This window comes from Taeniopygia guttata, chromosome 5 (genome assembly GCF_048771995.1).
Source record: "Taeniopygia guttata chromosome 5, bTaeGut7.mat, whole genome shotgun sequence".
NCBI classification, from domain to species: Eukaryota; Metazoa; Chordata; class Aves; order Passeriformes; family Estrildidae; genus Taeniopygia; species Taeniopygia guttata.
Genome location: NC_133030.1, coordinates 54,961,038 through 54,982,239, shown reverse-complemented (window position 1 = coordinate 54,982,239; position 21,202 = coordinate 54,961,038). Strand labels below are relative to the sequence as shown.

Genomic DNA, 21,202 nt, shown 5'->3' with positions numbered 1-21,202 from the left:
ATCTGTTTTCCCTGCAATAAACATCTTACCTGCTAAGTCACAACCACTCAAGGTGTTAATGGCACTCGCAGGTGAAGGTGAACTCTCAACAGCAGACGATCAATACCCTGAGTGTGGCTTCTGTGCAGAGATACTTGCAGGATTCATAGTGTTGGCATTGACACCCTCCTGTTTTCTGTTATTGCTGGAACAAGAGCCTTGTACCAAAGGTTAAAGCATTCTTAGAAGGCTAAAAGAGAGCAGTTAAGGGTCTTTCAAATTATTTTATTTCAAATACCAAACTGTTTCAACTTCAGAAGCACTGAGCGGTCAGATACCTCCTCCATGGTTTTGCTGGTTTTATACAGCCCCTTTACTGGTAGCAGTACCTGGCAGTGCACTAAAAAGAGACTGGCAGAAACAAGAACATGAAAATCCTGAAGTTATCTGAATTTACTGGTTTGCCTTTTTCTGCTCTTAAGTTTGCCCAAAGTAAGGCATGCACAGAGACAGCAATTCCTGCATCCCCTTGTTCTTGGTTTTCTTCAAGCATTTACTGCTGTTGCAATTCAGGACTCTGACTGGTCTTGGGTATGAAAAAGTTGAACTTCTAACAAATTATTCATCTCTCTAGGCTGAGCTTTATCCAAAGCTCATGTCCCTTCCTGCTGGATAACAGTTTATTATCTGAAGTGATAGAATAATTGTCAGTGGTGAAATCAATGAAATAATTCATGGCTACTGGAAGGGAAAAAATCCAGTTAAAGGTGGAATTTTCAAAACTCCACTTCATCAGAATGTCAAATCTGGGTGTTTTTTTTGGCAGCATGAGTGCCCTGTAGTAACATGAGCCTGTCTTTACTGGAAAGCTCCAGGGCTTTTCTATGAAAACTTACAGAAATTAGATAGTATGGACAGCTACAACCCTACATATTTAAAATTAAATGTTAATCCACAGTGGTACCAGCTTTCCAAAATGGTATTTATTCCTAAACATCTGCAGTGTAAATCAGAAACCAAAATGCTACATTAGTATGACCCCCCCGCCCCCACCCCAGATGGCAGAAATACCATCAACTACTGAAATTCTCTAAATATTTAACACTTTAGGTTACTAAGAAAAGATGTGCTCCTGGATAGCACAGCAAGAAACACCCAACCAGCCCCAGCCTGAAATACAGAGAGTGGCAGTGGCTCAAGGGGCCTCTGCCCTTGGGGACAGTGACCACGGTGACAGAGCAGGCTCCAGCCCAGGGGCCGGGCACTCGCTGCTGCTCCAGGGCTGCACAGGGACACAGCTCCCCGGGCTGGCTGCAGGCCTAATTAAATTGCAATCCACAGCATGGTCTGTGACACAGCAGCTGTGGGAAATACTGATTAAAAGCATCTAGACATTATCCCAATGGGCCGATGTATAGCTGAGGTTTTTAACTGAATTGAAGAGAGCTCTGATTTAAATTCCAGATATGCCAGTCTTTCCATATGACTGGGAGGACTACTGAACCCTGCACTTCATTTCTGCAACATAAACGTGTGGATATTAATTCCATATTTTTATAAATAATCTAATTTATCTTGACTTCTGTAATAAAAAAATAGGATACAGTATCTTCCTATATTCGATCTTGAAGCCTCAGTGTAATGCAAGAGAAAAAGCAAAACCTTGCCCAAATCTGTACCAGAAATCTTTAAATCCACAAAGATTGTACCAGATGCTATTACTTGAACAGAAGCAGTGTGCAAAACACTTAGCCCAGCAGGACTAGCTGTTCTTCCAGCCTACCTCTCTCTACTTCTTCTCAGTATGGTCAAGGACCTCAGGTCTTGTAAAGAGGTCAAATAAACTGAAGTGTTTCAGAAATCCTAAGTACAGGGAAGGTTTACATAAGAAAAAGTGTATCTGAATTTTTTCCTGCTCAGTGTTCATTATTTCATGCATGCATCTTTAAATGCTCTTATTTAATAAAGTGAAACCTGGCAACCCAAACTCTTAATACATTTTTCTCTGCCAGATCCAGCAATCAAAAGACGTTGTCAGTGCTGGCTGACACAGGTTTCAGTGATGCAAACCTTCAGTCAGGAGCCCATTGCCATCAACCCCTGACACAGCACTTGGACCACACGTTCCAGGACAGTCATGCTGTGAAATAAAAACGCTTCTTGTTTGCTGTTCACGTGTCTCAAAACACCGAGATCTGCTGCTGCCTCCTCACCACACACTGACCTCTGATTATTTTTAAATCTTGCCCCTTAATGTGAGAAAAACCAGGTGTGGTCCTGCAGAGTCCCATCAGCAGTGGTGCCTGCAAGCCTACAGAGATTCCCAAGAAATAAGAACAGGCAAAAAGCCTGTGTTGTGGAGGCAGTTCATCTTTGGTTTGGAGAGCTGAAGAAAGAATTTTTCTTCCCAGGCAGCTCCCAGAGGCTTGAACACCAATCGTGCAGGGTGCTAAATATTCTCACAACACTGCAATTTTACAAGGCATTTGGGAAGGAAGCTGTTAAAAATTATTTTCTGATTATAGTAAGTGATTTTCTTTTAATGCCTCAAATAAAGATTTACTGAAAGAACCTTTTGAGAACACTTTAAGAAAAATACCAAAGTACAAACTTTAAATATCCAAAGTATGATACTGGTGCACTTTTTAGAAACACTTACATACTTAACAGGTGAAGTAGGAAGAGAGTATTTCAGAAAACATTTAATATGAAACCTTTTGGAACTTCCATCGAATACAGATTTACATAATTTATCAGAACACTTTTTCAGTTCAGACAACAAAGTGCACTGCCAGGTGAAAAAAATACATTTGGAGGAGTGCTTAAAACGTAGGGAGTGAAAGGATAGGTGACCATTCACCTGAGAAAGTACAATGACTGCCCTGAAATGTCTTATTGCTATTACAAAATGGAGTTTTCATGGAAAAAAACCCATACTGAGCAGCACAGGCATGGGCAGAGCACTGAAAGCCAACTGAACTCTGGTAGCACCTGGAGTTCTCAAGCCATGGCATGATACAGAATATACAGAGAATAAAATGCAAATTCAGGAATATTTACTACATTTAACAACTATGATTACCCTTTAAACTAGCATAATCAATATCAATGCTTAGGGGGAAAGAGAGGGGAAGTCTGCTGCCTTCACAGACTACAGATCACAAGAGCTAACTTGCAAAATATTAAGGACTTTGCATTTTCACCTTGGGTCAAATCTGAACTGTGTACTATGAGTAACTATTAGCTCACTGCAAATTTAAAATGCAAATTTAGGCTCCAGTTTAAAGCACATGTTAAGTACATGCGTAAGTGCTTCACTGAAATAGAACCACAAAACATTAATACAAAAAGTCAAGTAGATAACGCAGGGTATTATCTACACAAGTCCTCGATGAAATAAACTGAGTATCGGTAGGAAACAACGCGTGAAGAAATCTCCTCATTCTAGTTCGCAAAATCAAATCCGTTTCACCGCTGTGATGGTTAAAAAGTGGGGGCTGTCCCAGAGCAGCTGCATGTCCTACCGAAAGCTAGTTGGCCATCAGAGTTCATGGGGGCAGGTTCCACACTGCACAGGGACGGGGACAGGGGACAGGGGACTCCCTCGGCAGCACGGCCAGACACGCGCTGGCACAGAGCCACCCAAAGCAGCACGGCCAGAGCCAAGGGGAAGCACGCTGGAGAGAGCTGCAAGGAAAAGCTCCAGCTGCTGCTGCCTATGGCTGCAGCTCAGCAGGCTGGATGCTTGGGCAGAGGAGATGAGCAGCCAGCCCGATTCCCACCCAATGCTGAGGGTGCCCAGCAGGCGAGGGACAGCGCTGCCCCACGCGCAGGGAGGCAGGACTGGCAGAGAATGGCCATGGTTTGAGAGTCCCTTTGTGCTTCGCATCAGCCTGACCTAGTCTAACGTGGCAAACCCGCTCCCAAAGAAAACCACTACTCAGCAGTTAGCACTGCCTTTTACACTGCCTCTTCCCTAGAGGAACAACAGAGAAATGTTCTTAGCTGCGATCAATACTCATAAGCCAAAAGGACAAGGATACAGTTTTAGTAGTTTAGCAGAAGCAGAAGAATGGAAGCGTTTACCCAAATATTAATGCACAAATTAACTACATTATTAAACTTTGATTCAGACTTAAATAATAAATAGGTGGGCAAAATATAATGCAAGACTTACTCAGTAGAAGTGAATTTTTAATCATCTCATGAGATCTACTTAGAAAACAGGACTAATAATGTTCACAACCATAAATCCAAACCCTTCACACATTTTTTTTCTTAACACAGCAGTGAACTGTAAACCTGCGTTTACTGGTTATCGCTTCAGTCATTTTAAATATTAACTCAAGTGTTTCCTCCTTGGCCATTTCAATTTTTAGCACCAAAATTAGCCCAAAAAGAGGTACTGGTACAGCTCGATGTTGTAAATGAATTGTTTACATATAATACTTTATATATTATACACACATACTGTACATTCACACGTCCACACAAACAGGAGGCATATTTAAATGAATATATTCTGTGTTTCAATTTGTTGTCAAAGACTTAGGAGCAATGGAAATAAAGCAGAAGGGGTAATATTTTACATAGTAGGCAACTTTAATGCTGTAGTGCACTTATAAAAAAGTCCAACTCTCCCTCCCAGCTCAGCAGCTTTTTTTTAATATCACTATTCAGAAGGATGCAGAAGTTATTGCCTAAATGTTATTCTATACATTTCCATCGGAATTCTCAAAAACACTTTAAATTGCTAACTAATTTACAACTTAACTATTTTTTCTTGTTACAGCTTTAACTCATTGGCAATTTTGGAAGCAATGTTTTTGAAAGCTATGGATGTTCCCGATATCCGCTTAAAGCGAACTCCGTTCAGGGACAGTCTTGGCAGTTTACACACCTCCATCTCCCACTGTACAAGGTTTTCCGCGTGCCCATCTCCATGGACACAGAAAAGCAAGAAACGCTCTCTTTGTTCATAGTCACAGTTATTGGCATCCAGGACCTTTCGTATTTCCCTCATCATGTCATTGGGATCCATGGAGCTGGTGGTTTTCATGCTCCAGGTAAAACGCAGCGACCGAGGCTTGGCTTCCTTGTTCTCGTCCTTCTGATCCACAGCTACATTGCGGCTGAAAGACAGGAATTGCAGAGTGAGCAGGGCCAGCCGCCCTCCCCGGGGGCCACCTGAGCGAAGCCACCACTCCACACTCCCCACCTGGGTGAGAGCAGCGCTGGAGGCTCCGGCTGTGGCCAAGCCACGTTCCCCCAGCTGCTGCACACACACACAGTCAGGGGAAAGCTGTAGCTGCTGGGGCTGGAACAAAGGAATGGCACGAGGTGGGACACAACTGGCACTTGCTGGATTCAGGAGCATGGGGGCAATGACCTTCTGGAGGCAGAATTACATGCAGCACCTACAACTTGATTTTAAGGCAGGTTCTGCTCAAAACTCTACTCGCGGGCCACGTGGGCAGCTGAAACACCAGCTCTGTGCTAGAAGTTTCTGGAACATTGAAATAACAGCTCCCTGTGGCAGAAACAGCTCCAGTTTCTAAAACATTGAAATAACAGCTCCCTGTGGCAGAAACAGTTCCAGTTTCTGGAACATTGAAATAATGGCTCCCTCCAGGCCCTGGGAGGTGCCCACTTACACAGAATGGGGTGAGCCCATGCACAAAGGTGCTGAGCGTTCCTCTGCATCTCCTGGGCAGCAGCTGGAGTCTGAGCCCTGGGAGGGCCCCTGGAGCGCCAGAGCAGCTGGCTGCAAGCAGAAGGAAGGACAGCAGGACCAGGGTCACCCACCTGCTGCCCAGGGCCAACCTGAGCACCCAGACCTGGGCTGGCTCAGTTACACTCTGTGTGTGAGATGATCCCCAGGGACACACCAAGCTGCAGGTTCTGGGGCTGCCTCAGAGAGGAGATGCTTCCTCCTGAGTTGGTCAGGAATTCATTAAATACCAACCACTGACTGAGGTAAAGTGATGAAATCTTCTGCAGCTCCAAGCTCTGCAGTTAAGTGCCTCTGAGGGAGATGTGCATAAAGAGAGCTGGAAGTCACTACCAGACACTTCTTCAACATAGCTTGTATAAAGATAGTGAGAGGGTTCCATTATTGTCACATTTTTAAGAGATGAAGCACAAAGTATTGAACACAAAATTTGTGTTTCCCAAATCTGCAACTTTTTCTTTTATTTTTAAATAAAAAAGCTTTTCTTTTGGTATGGATATGTGAAGTTAAACAGGACAAAGGAAAGAAATGTTCCAGAAATTTCTAGTATGCAATCATTCCTCTACTTAATTTAAAATCAGTAGTCATGCAGCTAAAGAGTAAGGAACTACACTTGGACCTCCAGGGACAAAACACAGATTTGCTTTGTGAATATTTGAACACTGTCGGTCACTTCTTCAAATTTGATTAAATATATTGACTGTCATACTTAACTATTAGCTAACCTAACTGACCCCCAACCATGCAGTTTAGGTCTCATGTTGAGCCTCCATATTAAGCCAAGCTGCTCTTTGAAAGAGATGGCAAAGGTTACATTTTATTTCTACTACCATTAAGCAGGCAATTATGAAAAAGTTAAATAAAAAGTGATAGCAAGGCCACAACTAAATAAATATATTTCTCAAATATAACCTATTTCATAATTCTCCTATTAAAAGATTTCTTATGACTGTGAGAGTCATAAGACTATGCAATGTGATTTGCCAGATGCTATAGAATTCATCACACAAATTAAAGAGTATTTTGTTTTAAGGTTTTAATTTAATAAGGCTGTAAAGGGCCAGGAAAAAACCCAAGTTTTATTCAATGCTTATTTTATTTTTGGAAGCTTTTTCTACTTGAAAACAGTTTGATGATTTCTATTATTTTTTTGATATGCTGATTTTGTGAGAAGAGTATAACATGAAAAATATTTTACTGCCTGTGATTTTGGAGATGAGAAATATCTTATCACCTTTCAGTGGTTATTCCACACATTTGCAGCCTCACTAGAGACCACTTATCTAGACATCTACACGACAACAGCAAATTACAATGACTAAAATGCAAAAAAAAAAGAAAAACCACACAAGGGAAAAGGCAACAGGAAAGATGAAAGTTTAGAATCAAGTCAGTCAGTACTTTAATAGCTGTTTTGCAGACAGAAATGCTTCTTTGTTTAGTTCCAATGACTTACATGAAAAAAAAAAGCTGCTGCCTGAAGCCACTATGCCACATAATCAAGGGAAGAAAGGTTCAAACTCACCTAAGTAACGTTTTAAACAAAAATTTTACCCTCACCTTGAGCCCTCAAATCTCCCGTTCCTCTCATATTCAGTCGGGAGCCTCAATGAAAAGAATGCAGAAGCAAAAGGAAGTGGGAAAGAGAAGACAAATCTTACACTACAATATAAAATATCTGAGTAGCTGCTAAAAATTACTGCAATCATACCACATGTGTGTTAAAATGCAAAACAACAAAGATGTAAAGAACTTGGTAGGTTAGGACAAACTCATAGAAAGCAACATATTGTCAAACCAAATGGAAGTCTATAAACTACAGTTTTTAAATTGACCATAACTAATTTTAACAGTATATGTTTCTAGATTAAATCTGTAGAACTCATGGAATAAATCTGAAGTTTTAAAAGCAGAAAATGTGAAACTAAAGTTACAAAGCATATTGAAGAGACTGTATTATTTACTAAGTACCTCCTAAAAAATAAATAACTCCCAAATATTTTTAGCTAATGTTATTTATATAAGTTTTATCTGGAATAAAGTATATATTTGAAAAAATCCCCATAACTTTTTACAGACAAGTCTGATCACCTTGTGTATTTGCATGCTCATCAGATCTGCATGTTCAAACACCAAAATACCTTAATGCAAAAGATGCATATACATTTTAACAGAACTTTAAGAGGTAAATCCAAGATTTCTCAATCTGCGGTAACTCCATCCTTATAATTCCACACTGATGCATCTTTCCCACCCAAGGAGAAGTTTAAGCTTTCTGTCTTCTTGCAGTGCTTAAGGCTACATTGCTGGTCACTACCATCTATTGAAAGCCCAGGGTCAAGAAGAATTAAGGGGAAAATTATCTTTCTCTGCCTTCCCATTGTTGAAGGAGGATGGTTCAACATATGAGCATTAACTCTGCTCAGGGGGATGCTGCCTGTACACTGCTTTCAGCCAGACTAAGGCAGTACATGGCTTCCCTGAGTAAAACAAACACAGCAGTTTGGGTGGCAGGTGTCTAGGGACAGGAATGTAAGACAGCAATCTTATTTTCAGATGCAGAGTGATATTTATATCAGGGTGTGTGGGGTGTTACAAGGTGTGATTTCCTCCTTTCCTTCCTTTTGAGAACTCTGGTGGGATCAGCCTTGCAAGGTGACTCTGGCAGTCTGTGTCACAGGGGACCAGGAGCTTTCCTGGAACTGTGAGGGGCAGGGTGGCAGCACTGGCTGCATGGGCCACAGAACCAGCCCAAATTCAACTCAGGGGTACTGCAAAGCAACACTGCACTTAACAGGGGGCAAAGTTGCTCAGCTGAGAGCTGCTGGTCATGGCAGCATCCGAGGAGAACCTGCTCTCTGAGGTACCACACAGCTCACGGTACAACAGGGACAATGTCACTGGCAAATGAAGAGCTGTAAGCAAAAGAGGATACAGAAAAAATGAGAAGACAATTAAAAGTCACAGTGTAAAGTGGGCAGTTAGTGAATTTATTTTCATGAGATCTTGTGCTACTAATCTATAGTGGATATAAGAGAAGGTGGAAAAAGATTTTTCATGCCTGTATATACCAAGAGCATGAAGTCATCCCCTATGAGAGCTCTACAGGACCAAAAAAGGTGTATGCAGGAACCACTACATGTACCAACTGAATTAAACTGATCCTCCCCTTTCAGATGACTGCTTTACTGGGAAGAGCAACCAACAAGTTAGAAAACACTCCTCAACTGAAATAATATTATGAGTATTTAAACTTCAAAGAGCTTTCTGTACTCCTAGGAAGTGGAGGATGGCAGCTTTAAGAGCTGCAAACATTTATGGATTTTTGTTGAGTTTTTTGTGTTTTGTTTTGAAACTTGCCAAAGGCTGTAGAAAACGGGAGCACAACCAGTCTCCTCAACAATGAACAGCCTTACTGTTGCTGGAATCTGTCCAGAAAAGTCTGTAAGGAAAAATCCCTAGTGATGCTCTGACACAATTTTCAGTTTGAAATTAAACCAAAGTGTTCAGTTTGTAAACTACTGTACTCTAAATCTAAGAAAGGTCATTATTTAGAATAGACCTGCCACTTTGAAATAATAAACATTCTCATGGAAGCCTCTCAGAAAACCCTCACTTTGCTCAGTTTTTCCATGCATCAATGTTCCATTCACTGAGCAGGAGCTGCATGAAGTGACACAGAACCTCAAATCTGAGCCATCATGCCAAGCTTAGGAGAGCTGTGCCAGTCTCTCAAGGTGTTCTTTCCTTCACGACAGGCATGGGTATGGTCCAGCTCTACAGCCCAGCACTGCTGCTCTGGGAACAGGCACTTACTGAACTGCCAGGATTGTTTTGGTTGGGGTTTGTGAGTCAGATGCAGCCCTGAGGCCTCCTCACTTGCTAATACAATATTCACTTCTGTGCTACTTTATGCTGCTCTAAATTTTCTGCTTTTGCTTGTGTTTTACATTAACTGATTTTATGGACCAAGATGCTTCTTGGTCTTGGGAATGGAACAAATATATAGACAAGTTCTGTTCTCATTTGTCATGCCATGCCTATACATTATCTACCTTATGGTTTATGAGCGGCTTTCACAAATCTGATTGTTTCCACACATCTGTCCCAGATTATGCTGTGTTTCCTGTTCTTTACATCTTTGTATGCTGTTTTAAATATCCAAGTAAACACAAAGAAAACTGTCTAAAAAGATACTGAAAATCAACAAAAAGTGCAAGATGATAAAATAAGATCAATTTATGGAAATGGAGAAATGATGCTGCAATAAAATCCAGAACATTGATTCATTTTTGCTGTCAGGAAAAAAAAAAGAAGTTAAGACTTCCACAATATGCAGATTGGCAAACACAGTGCATAGTACAAGATATATATATATATATATATATACACACACACATATATACTCACACACACATATATATATATCTGATACCTCTGTGTACTGGGCACAATATTAAAACTCAGCAGTTTAACAAGGAGTGACTGATCATCTACTTTCATTCAGCTCCCTAGAACTGATGCTGTGGCACTATGCATACATGCTACTGGGTTACTGTAGTTCTTTCAAAACTACAAAGATGGTGAGCTCAGGTAGGATTCACAGCAAGTATAGCCAGGAGAAACTGCCAGTATTTTCAGTTTTTGTATCTACAGACAGATCAGGTATGGAGGGACACCACACATTCTTAAAACAGAATTTAAAAAGCACACTGCTTCTGTGCAGGTTGTGTAAGACTTTACAAATTTCTTATTCAAAAAGACACATTCATGGAAGCTGTAACAGATATTTCCACCATGGTCTAAGACTCCTGGCCTCAAGTCAAAGGTAATTTTTTAAAAATAACCTAAAAATTACCTGAAATCTCAAATTTAAACAGTAACCTTCTAGTTTAAAACTGTACTCATATTAGCATTTTCCATCTTTCTTCTGAACAAATGTAGATGCATCCAGCTGTGGAGGGTTGCACAGATGACAGTCCTTTGTTTTAGAAGTGATCTACACCCCACAGCTCATGATGCACGCTGGGTTAAAGCCACTGTCCCTGCTCAGTTCCAGCTGTATGTTGAGCTGCATGGTTTCTTTCCTTAACTAAGTTGTTGCATTTTTCTCAAGTCAGCTGTGACAACGCCAGCCAAGGCAACACCAGTTCCAAACATGGACATGTTTAGAAGAGCACTGATTATCATCACCATGGCAGGGAATTTACTCAGTTAATCACGTAGGGTATCTTTAGCCTTTCACTGTACATAATAAATCCACATTTAGGCAGCAATTTACATATGTCAGAACTCCCTAATCCTTGAAATGGTCTAACTCCAAATTACAGTCACAAGCATAGCCTTGTGTTCTGAAGGTTAAAACAGATGCCTGGTTTTTGGCCCCATCTCCCTGGTTTTGATCAGCAGTAGGAAACTGGAAGTACCACCCTTTCAGAAGTTCCCAGATGTGGTACAACTAAACAGGCTATTACAAAACTCTACTGGGAAATTTACCTGCACATTGCATAAGCAATTTCACGAATCAGAGTGGATTAATGAGAAATACAGCAGCTTGATTCATTCCCAAATTGCAAAACTAAATTCAATCCTTTGGCTTGAAATGTGAATCAGACTTCTGAGCTTTTCCCTTTTGTTGATAAATTTGCATAAATGTTGTACTTTTTGTTTATAACTGAAGAGCTCTATTTGCACTTCAGCTGCAATTCACTTCAACAAATGCACCCCGTGTTAAAATAAATACACAGCTATTGAATCTTCATTCAATCTTTCACACAGAACTGTTCAACTCACAGCTGTGCTCAGCTGCAGGCAATGCTTCAAACCTTTTTTTCTCTTCAACATCATAAAACAGAGAGATAAATTCAATAACACTTACCTTTATTTGATTGCAACCTTATGTTTTGTTTATGCTTTCATCATTGTTATCAAACACCTCATTCTTCAAACATAAGCATGCTAAGTGTATTAGTACAGAGAACAGAATTACTTTGGCACTACCAACTCTATCAAAGAAAGAAGAATTCACAAGGCATGCTTAGCATCTTGTTATACAACACAGATGGTGCCACAGATTCTTAGGTATCATCATGAGTTAATGGATTTATTCTATGCTTTCCTCTGAAGAAAGAAAGTATTTAGTTCTCAGCAGGAAGTTTAGTTTTCAGAAAACCAAGGCTAGAAAAGCCAAATCTTTTGTTAATTGCAGGAGCCACTTTTTTTTAAATATAAATAAATCCTACCTTTTGATAAACCTGAATGACATGTTTCTAAAAGAAATTAAGCCAAAATAATAATTAACAAAAAATTTGTACAAAATAAATTGAAAAAGGCATTTAGAGTGAAACATGCAAAAAAGATCTCATTTTAAATGCACAATTAAATTACACTTCAATATAGTCTCAGATTAGGCAGATGATTTAGGGGCTGAAGAGTCAAATTCCTGGCATCCTGGCACTGTTACATTCAATTTTTTCTGGGAAATATGTAACCAGTATTTATTATGAATTAAAATATGTACTGGTATCAAAACACTTTAAAACTCAAAATCTGCAAGGTCAGGTAAAAATATGTTTGTATTTTCTTTATATATTTACCATAGAAAGCAAAAATCAGTAACACTACCATAATTATATCTTGAGTATCTTCAGAGTTAGATTTCTTCCTTTCCTCATAACATTAGGTCAGCCATGTTGTGTCAAAAACTGCCTTAAATATTTAGCTATTTTAGTGGCAGAAGCTATAACAATTGCCTACACCAGAACATAAGTAGTTCATAACCAAAAGAATTCTTCCCCATGGAGAATGCTACAATAAATTAATGAGTAATAAGGTTTAAAAAAATTATTTAACAGGAAGAAACATAACCGTGTCCCTCAGTGGCACTATCCACCTCCTCAGTAGTTTGTACAGCACTGAATATAACAGAGCCCCAACTGCAAGAAATTCTCCAAGAGCAAACCAATCATCTGTAACTGTGCTATTGTATTACAACTGCATGTTACTTAATCAAGTCCAGATGGAATTTAAACTACTGTCAAAAGTCGTGGGGAAAGACTTCTTCAAGAAAACCACACTGCACTGCAAAAGTTGAAACTGTGAGGTAATGATAGAAGTTTGAATGCTGCCTAAACAACTGAGTGAAAAGCTTGCATGTTCACAGTTTGAGTGTCCACATTTGGAATGTCAAATGGAAAATTAAGTAAGGATATTACAAACAAAAGTACAGAAAGAAAGATGTGCCAAAAGGATGTGGCTGATTAAGACTTCACTTGACATAAAGCAGATGGCTTAACACTTAAAGAGTATTCAAATTAAAGTTCTCTCTCTCAACATAAAAAGGAAAGGAAAAAACCCAAACCAAATTTCCTACAGCACAGTTTCCCAGAGAAGTGTTACCTGGCAGAGAACTGAGCAAATGAAAACATTTATCAAAGGCTAGACTGTCATGTTCTTGTATTGCCAAGAAGCAACTTCTACATGCTTAAAGAAATTCCCTCTCTCAACTGAAATAACCCATTTGTGAAAAACTGGAGTGTGGCTTAGCATTATTTTGTAGGAATGGGAGACTGCAAAGGGGATACTGAGAGGGAGGCATCCATGGTCATAAAGTAGACAGGAAGGAAATGGCTTGCTGCTGACGTGGTATAAGCTTAAAACAAAAGTCAGCAGGGCAAGATCAGAATGATCTAGTCCAAAAAACTTCACCTGATAAGGAGTGTACAAAAGCTTGATGATTATCTTAAAGCAAAGACAAACAAGGCCTCAATTCTGCAAATGCAAGTTGTGGAGATCAGTGGTCTGAAGTATGTGGTATGGGAACTGACAAGTTTTAAATGCAGAAGAAAAAAGCATAATTTTCAATTTTAGCGTTCAATTTTCAATTTTAGGGTTGTAGTAAGTAATCTAAATCATACATGGATTTGAAACTAGAAGTTCAGTTAGAATAAAAACTGTTAGTGCAGGAGCAAGACCTGCTGAAGTTTGGCTTTGGCTGGACCACACACCTTCACACCTAACACAGAATTTGCACATGAACTAAAGGCCAAAGTAGGAATAAAATTTTCCATGTTTGACCAGACTTCTACCTAGACTGAAACACTAATACTGCCATTATTTTAAGATTGCCTGTGACAGCGTTACTGCCAACAGAAGCTTTTGTCTCCTGCCCCTACCTTTTCACCTGTGGTATTCCTATTTCTGTGTTGCCAGCAAGGTTATGCTGGAAACACTAATGGACTAAGTGACTGGGAAACACAACCTGAGCTTCTAATGCTACATTAAATATCTAGACCGGGCTCCTGGACTATGGACTATGCAGCCACTGGGCAGCTTTTCAGCTGAGCTGAAATGTTTCATCTCTGCAGCATTCGTACCTCAGACATGAGGCTGAAGAGCACAGAAGGAACAGCACAGACCAAACTGTCTCCCATTTAATCCCATTTGACTCAACTCCCAAAAACAAATGGCTTCAGTAACCAAAATAGACCTATGAAAAAATCATAAGCAACTGCATTTTAAGTTAGCGAACTTCAGCCATTTATCAGTGAATGTGGACAAAGTCACCTAAGCAATGGAGTATTTCTGCTACAAAAAGGAAGAAAAGACAGACACGGCGCAGTAGCATTTGAAGAGCCTTACCTTCTCGTGAGTTTGGAGGTGAGTTTGCTGAAGAGGTTGGTGGAGCCGCGGGCGCGGGTCTGCGAGAGCGGCGTGGCCTCGTGGGACAGGCTGGGCGAGGCGGGCGGGCCGTTGTAGGTGGCGGTGCGGCGCTCGCGCAGCTGCCCGTGGAACGTGCTCCGGCTGGCCGTTCCTCTGGGGAAACGAATACGGTCAGGGGTGGTCGCACTGCTAATGCTGTGGGTTGAAGCAACGGGAGTTCTCTGATCGGGAATAGTGCTAGGGCAGAAAACAAACAAACAAACAAAAAAACGATGCTAGAACGCCTTCGCACGGGCACTGCGGCTCAGCAGGAAACACAAAACACTACGTTCTACAGTAAAGCATAAGCAGACACTTTTATATAGGCCAAGGTTGGGAATACCAACATTATTACAGCACTGTATGGAATCAAAACTTGCAAGAAGTTAGGATTAAGAGGCTGCCGAAACAGAAACCTACATAGGCAGAAAAGTGCAACAGGAATATCCCGGAAAAGACCAGATAAACCAGGCCTACAGAGTTTCGCTGAGAAGACTGATAAAAGAATAGACCAGTAAAGTTTCCTCCCAGGAAAGAGAATAGGTAACTTTAATGTCTCTTCCTCCACATTCTGTACATACATCTTTGAAAGTCTTGCTAATTTGAAAGTATCCTACACAAAATTCTCTACAAGCGAACCGCTCCAAGCAGTGAAGTCCTTCGGGATACACATTTTAAGTCTCCCACAAACTTTGACAATAGGGAATGTCCAATACTCCTAACAATAGGAAAAAAATTAAGGTTCACTATTGCAGGATTATGTCACAGACAGCCTGACACACCACAAGACAAATGTAAACGAGACTAAAAAAATGAGGAAACACACATCTTGTGGGCAAAATATACTAGAACAGTCTAGGACTAAAATTCCACAGCACAAAGTTAAGAAGCAGTGGGTATAAGTTAGTGTCACAACGATTTCTGGTTCTTACATAGGCCTGAAGTTATCTGCGCCATTGTCTATTGGAGGCAACATCATCTTCGTGTGCACAGAGGCTGACATGGACATCGACTTCTGATGTCGCAGCCGAACACTGGAGAAGGATGTGGTACAAACTGAAGCAGGGCTAGCTGCGTAAGCGAACATTTCTGTCAGGCTGCGAGGGGGTTTGGGTTCAGGCAGAGGCAGAAAGAAGAGCATGATGGACCAACAACAAACTACTGCATAGAAAAAAAAAAGCAAACTTTTCCTTCTATTAACTGGTTTATCAAAGAACACGAACTCTAACAGCCCTCCTCTTCTATGTAACAGCAGTAACTGCCCTACACTCCCCTTAAAGAGCATCCTTACTTACATGGCACTGGACATCTGTAAGTGACCACACTCTTACCATTAGCATTAGTTTGCAGTGATACCCTCCTTGATGTACAGAACCTGAATAACTCAGAATTCTATGCCAAAGCTCTACGATAAAGCACTGATGTAACTTGTATTGCTCTTAAGAGTAAACAATGCATTAAAACCCCCACCAAATGCACTTTCCAAAAGACGCATAATAGCTCCATTACTAAAGCAGAATCCTTTGTTCTCAGAACATATCCATGTTAAAAGAAATTAGTGAAAGTTGGGGAAGCTGTCAAATCTACATGAGATAACTGAGAGACTTCATAGGTACAATCAGAACCAAAAATACCATGATCTTTAACAACTCCAGGGAGGCCAAAAGAAAAAGGCTGCTAATAATGAACCTGTGTGTGTAGTAGACACTGAATATGCTAGCTGTTCTCTAAAGAAAGAATGACTGTTGAAGAGCATCTTGTATTGCTTTGACCATGAACATTAAATTCTCCAAATTACCATTCAGGCTTTGAAGGAAAATATAGAGCACTGTCTTAGCAGAATGGCCAGTAAGCTGCCAGCTGCATGGTACGTTCAAATAGAAGCATAGGAGCATTAAGTTTAGTCATTTATTTAGGCCAAAATACTCTTTGCAGCCTTCACATTATCTAGTAATGATACGGATAGGAGAAAAATGAGAAGCCACAAGATGTTTTGGGCCTTTCAGACTACATCCCACATCATTCGTCTGAAATTTGTTTTAAAATTTAGACAGCTCTAGTTCAGAAATTTTGCTCAAGGTTGAGAAAACAATAATTCTCAGTGACAGTTTCATGACACTGCATGTCCACTTCCAAGTTACTTCTTGGTTACACACAACATCTCAAGTCCTGTTACCGAATTCTGGTACATCAGACTCTGGAGAGAAGAACGCTAGTGCAGCTACAAGTGTCAGCTCCTCCACTTCTCAGGCTTGGTTGCCAAAGCACCAGTGCAAAACACCACACAGCTCAGACATCTGATCTGCTAGCTAAAATGCTTAGCAAAACATACTTGGTTTTGGTTTGGTTTTAACTTTTCAGGATCTGAAAAACTTCATCTGAGTCATGCATGCATCTCAACAATGCTGAATCCATCAGGATGACAACTACAAGCACTACTTACAATGAAGCCTTTAACACAGGCCCAGCATTCACATTACCCCAGGGTTTTAAGGAATTTTCAAAAAATGAACATTCATCTCAAAACCAATACCCTGAAATCAAAATATTGGTCACTAGTCTCTCAAGTTCTTCCAGCTCATTTCCTCTATATTTACTTCAAAAGATAAAGAATCTAGTTTTACAACACAAGACTCAAGTTTTTAGTCACCTGCCTCCAAAGATGTGACATCTAAAGGTGTCAATAAAGGACCTTCTCCTCCTCTGATGCTTTGCTAGAAATCAGCTTCTTTGGATTCCCAGCCTGGGAACACAGGAACAGCGAACTAACAATCACCAGTTACTGCCAAGGCTTATTAAAAATCTGAAGCTGTTGTAAATCATTTGTGTTACAAATGATTTAAAGCAATTGCCTATCATTATGAAGAGTGTTTCGTGAGTCCCCAAGTGTGTTAATTAATGCTCAGGCTTTGGAGGAAAGCCAACAGAGTTGTCTCCAGCAGAATGCCTGTGTCAGCCACACAATGTGTTAAAGCAGAGATGGGAGACTCAGAACTCTTTGCTTCTACCAGTCTGGCATGGGTCTTCAAGATTACTTTCTTCAACATCAGACTTACTGACTATTGATTCTTTAAAGTGTCCACACTTTCAGAAATAGTGCCTTCTCAGAATTCAATGTGGAAGATAAAAGCAGAACAAGCAATTTTTTAATGCTTTTGCTACAGAAGAAAAATAGAGATTTTAAATGTGTGCACTTTGCCTTTTATGGTAAGTCTCCCAAGTTTTCACTGAGTCACAGTCAGTATCTGAGTAGCTATGGAAAATCTAAAATCTAATCTGTAATAAACCAATTACAGCAATTACTCTAGCCTGTAACATTTGCCACCAACAGACATTTCAAAAGCATAGAAGTAATTTTTAACTAATCCTTGGATATGTACAAAGCCCAGGTTCAACTTCAGATCATGCTTTACAGAAGAAAAAAGAATAAGTTTCTAGAGTTACTTTCTGCCAAGCTGAGAGTACAGTAACATTAAAGATTAATTCTGAAGAGCCAGTCCATCAATTGCCATGTTGACTTTCCTGCAATAAAGGTTCCTGCATTTTATGTGACCAGTCAATGCTTTATCCAGTTACAGCAACAAAATACATTCAGATGTAAATTCTGAATTGTGCCAAATCACAGTAATTCTGAAATTATTCCAAAATGAACATGCAGTTTAGTACTGAAGTATTTCAGACAATGAAAGCTCTCCAACTGTAATATAATAAGCAATGCATTCTCATTACCTTTTCTCTTTTTAACCCTCTATCAAAATTAATGAATGTAGTAATCAAAAAATACACGGTAAAAGCTATAAAGACATTTTTTACCTGTGCAAATATAAATTCTCAGACATTTCAAATGACCCAAATAAGGCTTGTTTGTAGAAAAAGCAATTTATGTTTAAAGATCATATTGACAATAAAAGGTAAATTACACATGGATAACCAATTATGAATATACACCACAACTAATACAGTTATCAAGTGCTACTCAGTTTTAACTTTGAGTTTAAGGTGTATATGTGACAAAGCAGAAAAACATCAGTTTCCTGAGAAACTCAAAGCTGGGGAAATAAAATTGCTTCAAAAGATAGTTCTTTATGAGTATGAACTTGCTCCCAAATTAAGGGAACATCTAAATATCAAGCATTCATAGTAAACAATATCTAGTAGCTTTTAAAAATGTAATAAAGAAATTGTGGCAAGATATTAGTTTAAGGATGAACAAAAATTGTATTAAACCAAGTCATCCAGTAATAAAAAATTATCAAAACTATTATGGATAGAAAGATTCATTTTTTCAAATAGTGTTTGGAAAGGAAAAAAGCTATTAACATATCAAATCAGAGAAAGGATGGTGAGCTTTAACCTAAACAACCTGGTAACATTAACAAGGAGTAACCAGTGAAGGCTGAGACAGACACATTAAGGGACAGTAGCAAAGAACTGTGCTGTACTTCGTAAGACAGTGACTGCAGGCCCAGCTGGCCAACTACACTTTTGGCAGTCTTCAAACTTATATTTGACTCTTTCCTTAATGACTTTCCAATTGCAGAAAGCTAGGAGGAAGAGACATGGTCAAAATCATGTTCTTTATCCCTAGGTTCCAGGAATCAAACAGGGACTAGACAGGCTTTCCATTCAACATCACAATTCCTCATCAGCTGCCAAAAGGAGGGAAAAAAATTTGTGCATAAACACAAGTTAGAAAATAGGTATTTTCTTCCCACCCTTTACAAAATAGCATAATATCAGGAAGAGCTGGAGAAAATTGGGAAGCATAGTAGAGGGGTACACATTCTTTTAAGTAGCAGCTGAGTGCTCTCCTGGCAAGGGTTAACTACTTAATTGTTACCATCTTTTGACAGCAGTAAAATTCTGACAAGAAGGGCTGGAAATTAAAATACCTCAGCCAGCCAGGAAATTTGGTGGTTTTCCTCCCAACTGCTACTCTATACCTGATACCTATGTTCACTATAATATTATTTCTGACAGCTCTTCTCAGTCTACACAGGATGGCAGTAGATGTGACCACAGTGCCAATACATACAGTTGTTAGGTCCAGTTCCACTGCTTGCTCTACTCAGGCTTTCATTCAGAAAATTAAAAAGAAATGTATTATTTCTCTGACTGTTTTCACTCAGAATATGGAGATACCCTGAAGAGGGAAGCAGCTGAGTTCTGTAAATCCTAGGAAATAATTAGACTGCCACAGTATTAGCAAGGAACACTGTTAGTCCAAGACAATGGTGGGTCACCATTTCATCTTTGCTCAGAAAAAATTACCTTTTCCCTGAGACTTTACAGCAAAAATAGTATTTCAAATAATCTCAGTGAAGCAGAGTTAGAGTGAAATATAGAAAGAGAATGGCTCAATAGAGATAGACGTTGTAGTCTGATACTGAACAAGGCTCTTCTGCAAGCATATGCTGATTGGCCACAGGAGTTCACAACAGATTTAAGATGAAGGCTGCTACAAACAGTTCATGCATTTAACCAGAAATTAGAAACTTCCTTTTACATTCTAAGTTTAAAGATTATAAAATTAAATATAGGAAAAAAACCCAAGGCCCAACATACTTACAGGCGCTGCATAACCAAAGATCTGTACTCACCTTTCATTATGAATTACATTAGAATATCACTTATTTTTAAATTAGGCATTAGAATTTTTTTGGAAAGGAGAAGACAAGGGACATACACCATAGGAAGACATTTCATATACCTGTTCTCCTTGCCATTTTGTATCACTGAATGCCTATCAGCAGTGGTTCTTTCACTACAAACATATGTGTTGCGCCGTGTCATTGCTCCAGGGGTAGTATTATTCTACAATTAAAAAACATAGGTTTGTTATTCCCCACAGAAGGCTTTTCTGAGGTTAGTCTGCATATAATTTAAGGCTTTTTACTTAGTGCTTGTTCTACACAGCTCTAAAACTTACAATAATTAAATAACTTAATATACAAACTCCATCTAGTACTTGTAAAGAGTAATGCAATCAGAAAAAATAATTCTAACAAGTTGTTCTTGTATTTCATATTGATGTCTCAAAATTAATATTCTTTAATGTTTTTAATTACAAATGTTCTGAATTACAAATTCTGAGTATATACAACATTCTTCTACATTGGCATAGCCTGTGTCTTTATAGCCTATTTTTGAAATACTTTACCACTTGTAGCTTGAAGAATTTTCCTTTAAGTTAAAATCATACCCTTAAACAAGATAGGAAAAGCAAAGACTTAACAAACAAACGTGGTAAAATTCAGTGGGAAGGTAAACATGGACTTTTAAATATTAAGATACTATGAAACACTAGACAGGTTTTAAAAACAGGGAAGAATAAGAGACAAATTGCAGAGAATTTTAGTAAGACATTTTTTAAAATTCACATTTCAATACAAGCATAATACATTGAGGACAAGAGAACCAGGGGGACTTAAACTACAGACCTTACTTTAGAGGGGAGAAAAGAAATAGAATTACTTTGCCTCTGTCTTTACAGAGAAAGAGGGTGGAGATATGCCCAAGTTGGCGGTCAATTTTCCAGGAACGACTGAGAAGCTATAGGTAATTCACAGATAACAGAATTATACAAAGTTAGATGCAATTACTGTAGGAAAAGCAGGGTGGTCCAGACAAACATGCACCCCCAGGTCGTAGAGGAAGTAAAAGCTGGCAAGCCTTTGTATTTTTCTCTCCCCACCCCAAGAACAAAACACCGGAAACTGCAAATGATTGAAAAAGTAGAAAAAAACTTTTAAAAGTTTTCTTTAAAGAAAAGGATCACGGGGCAAAGCAGGA

General features: G+C 39.4%; 1 protein-coding gene across 14 annotated transcripts in view; it reads right to left on the bottom strand.

The window, feature by feature from the left end:
• Window positions 1-2,663: 2,663 nt before the first annotated feature.
• MARK3 (microtubule affinity regulating kinase 3) overlaps window positions 2,664-21,202 on the bottom strand; it is a 62,120-nt gene continuing 43,581 nt past the window's right edge. For 2 of the 14 annotated variants that reach the window (XM_030275052.4, XM_012574129.5), the window contains 6 exons: window positions 20,121-20,224; window positions 15,343-15,507; window positions 14,351-14,608; window positions 11,953-11,979; window positions 7,271-7,315; window positions 2,664-5,111 (listed from right to left, as the gene is read on the bottom strand). In XM_030275052.4, the coding sequence (XP_030130912.1) occupies window positions 4,766-5,111; window positions 7,271-7,315; window positions 11,953-11,979; window positions 14,351-14,608; window positions 15,343-15,507; window positions 20,121-20,224 (945 nt within the window). In that variant the 3' untranslated portion in view covers window positions 2,664-4,765. The remainder of the gene's footprint in view (window positions 5,112-7,270; window positions 7,316-11,952; window positions 11,980-14,350; window positions 14,609-15,342; window positions 15,508-20,120; window positions 20,225-21,202) is intronic. The other 12 variants (XM_030275063.4, XM_012574137.5, XM_030275054.4 and 9 more) reach the window with 11 other exon arrangements.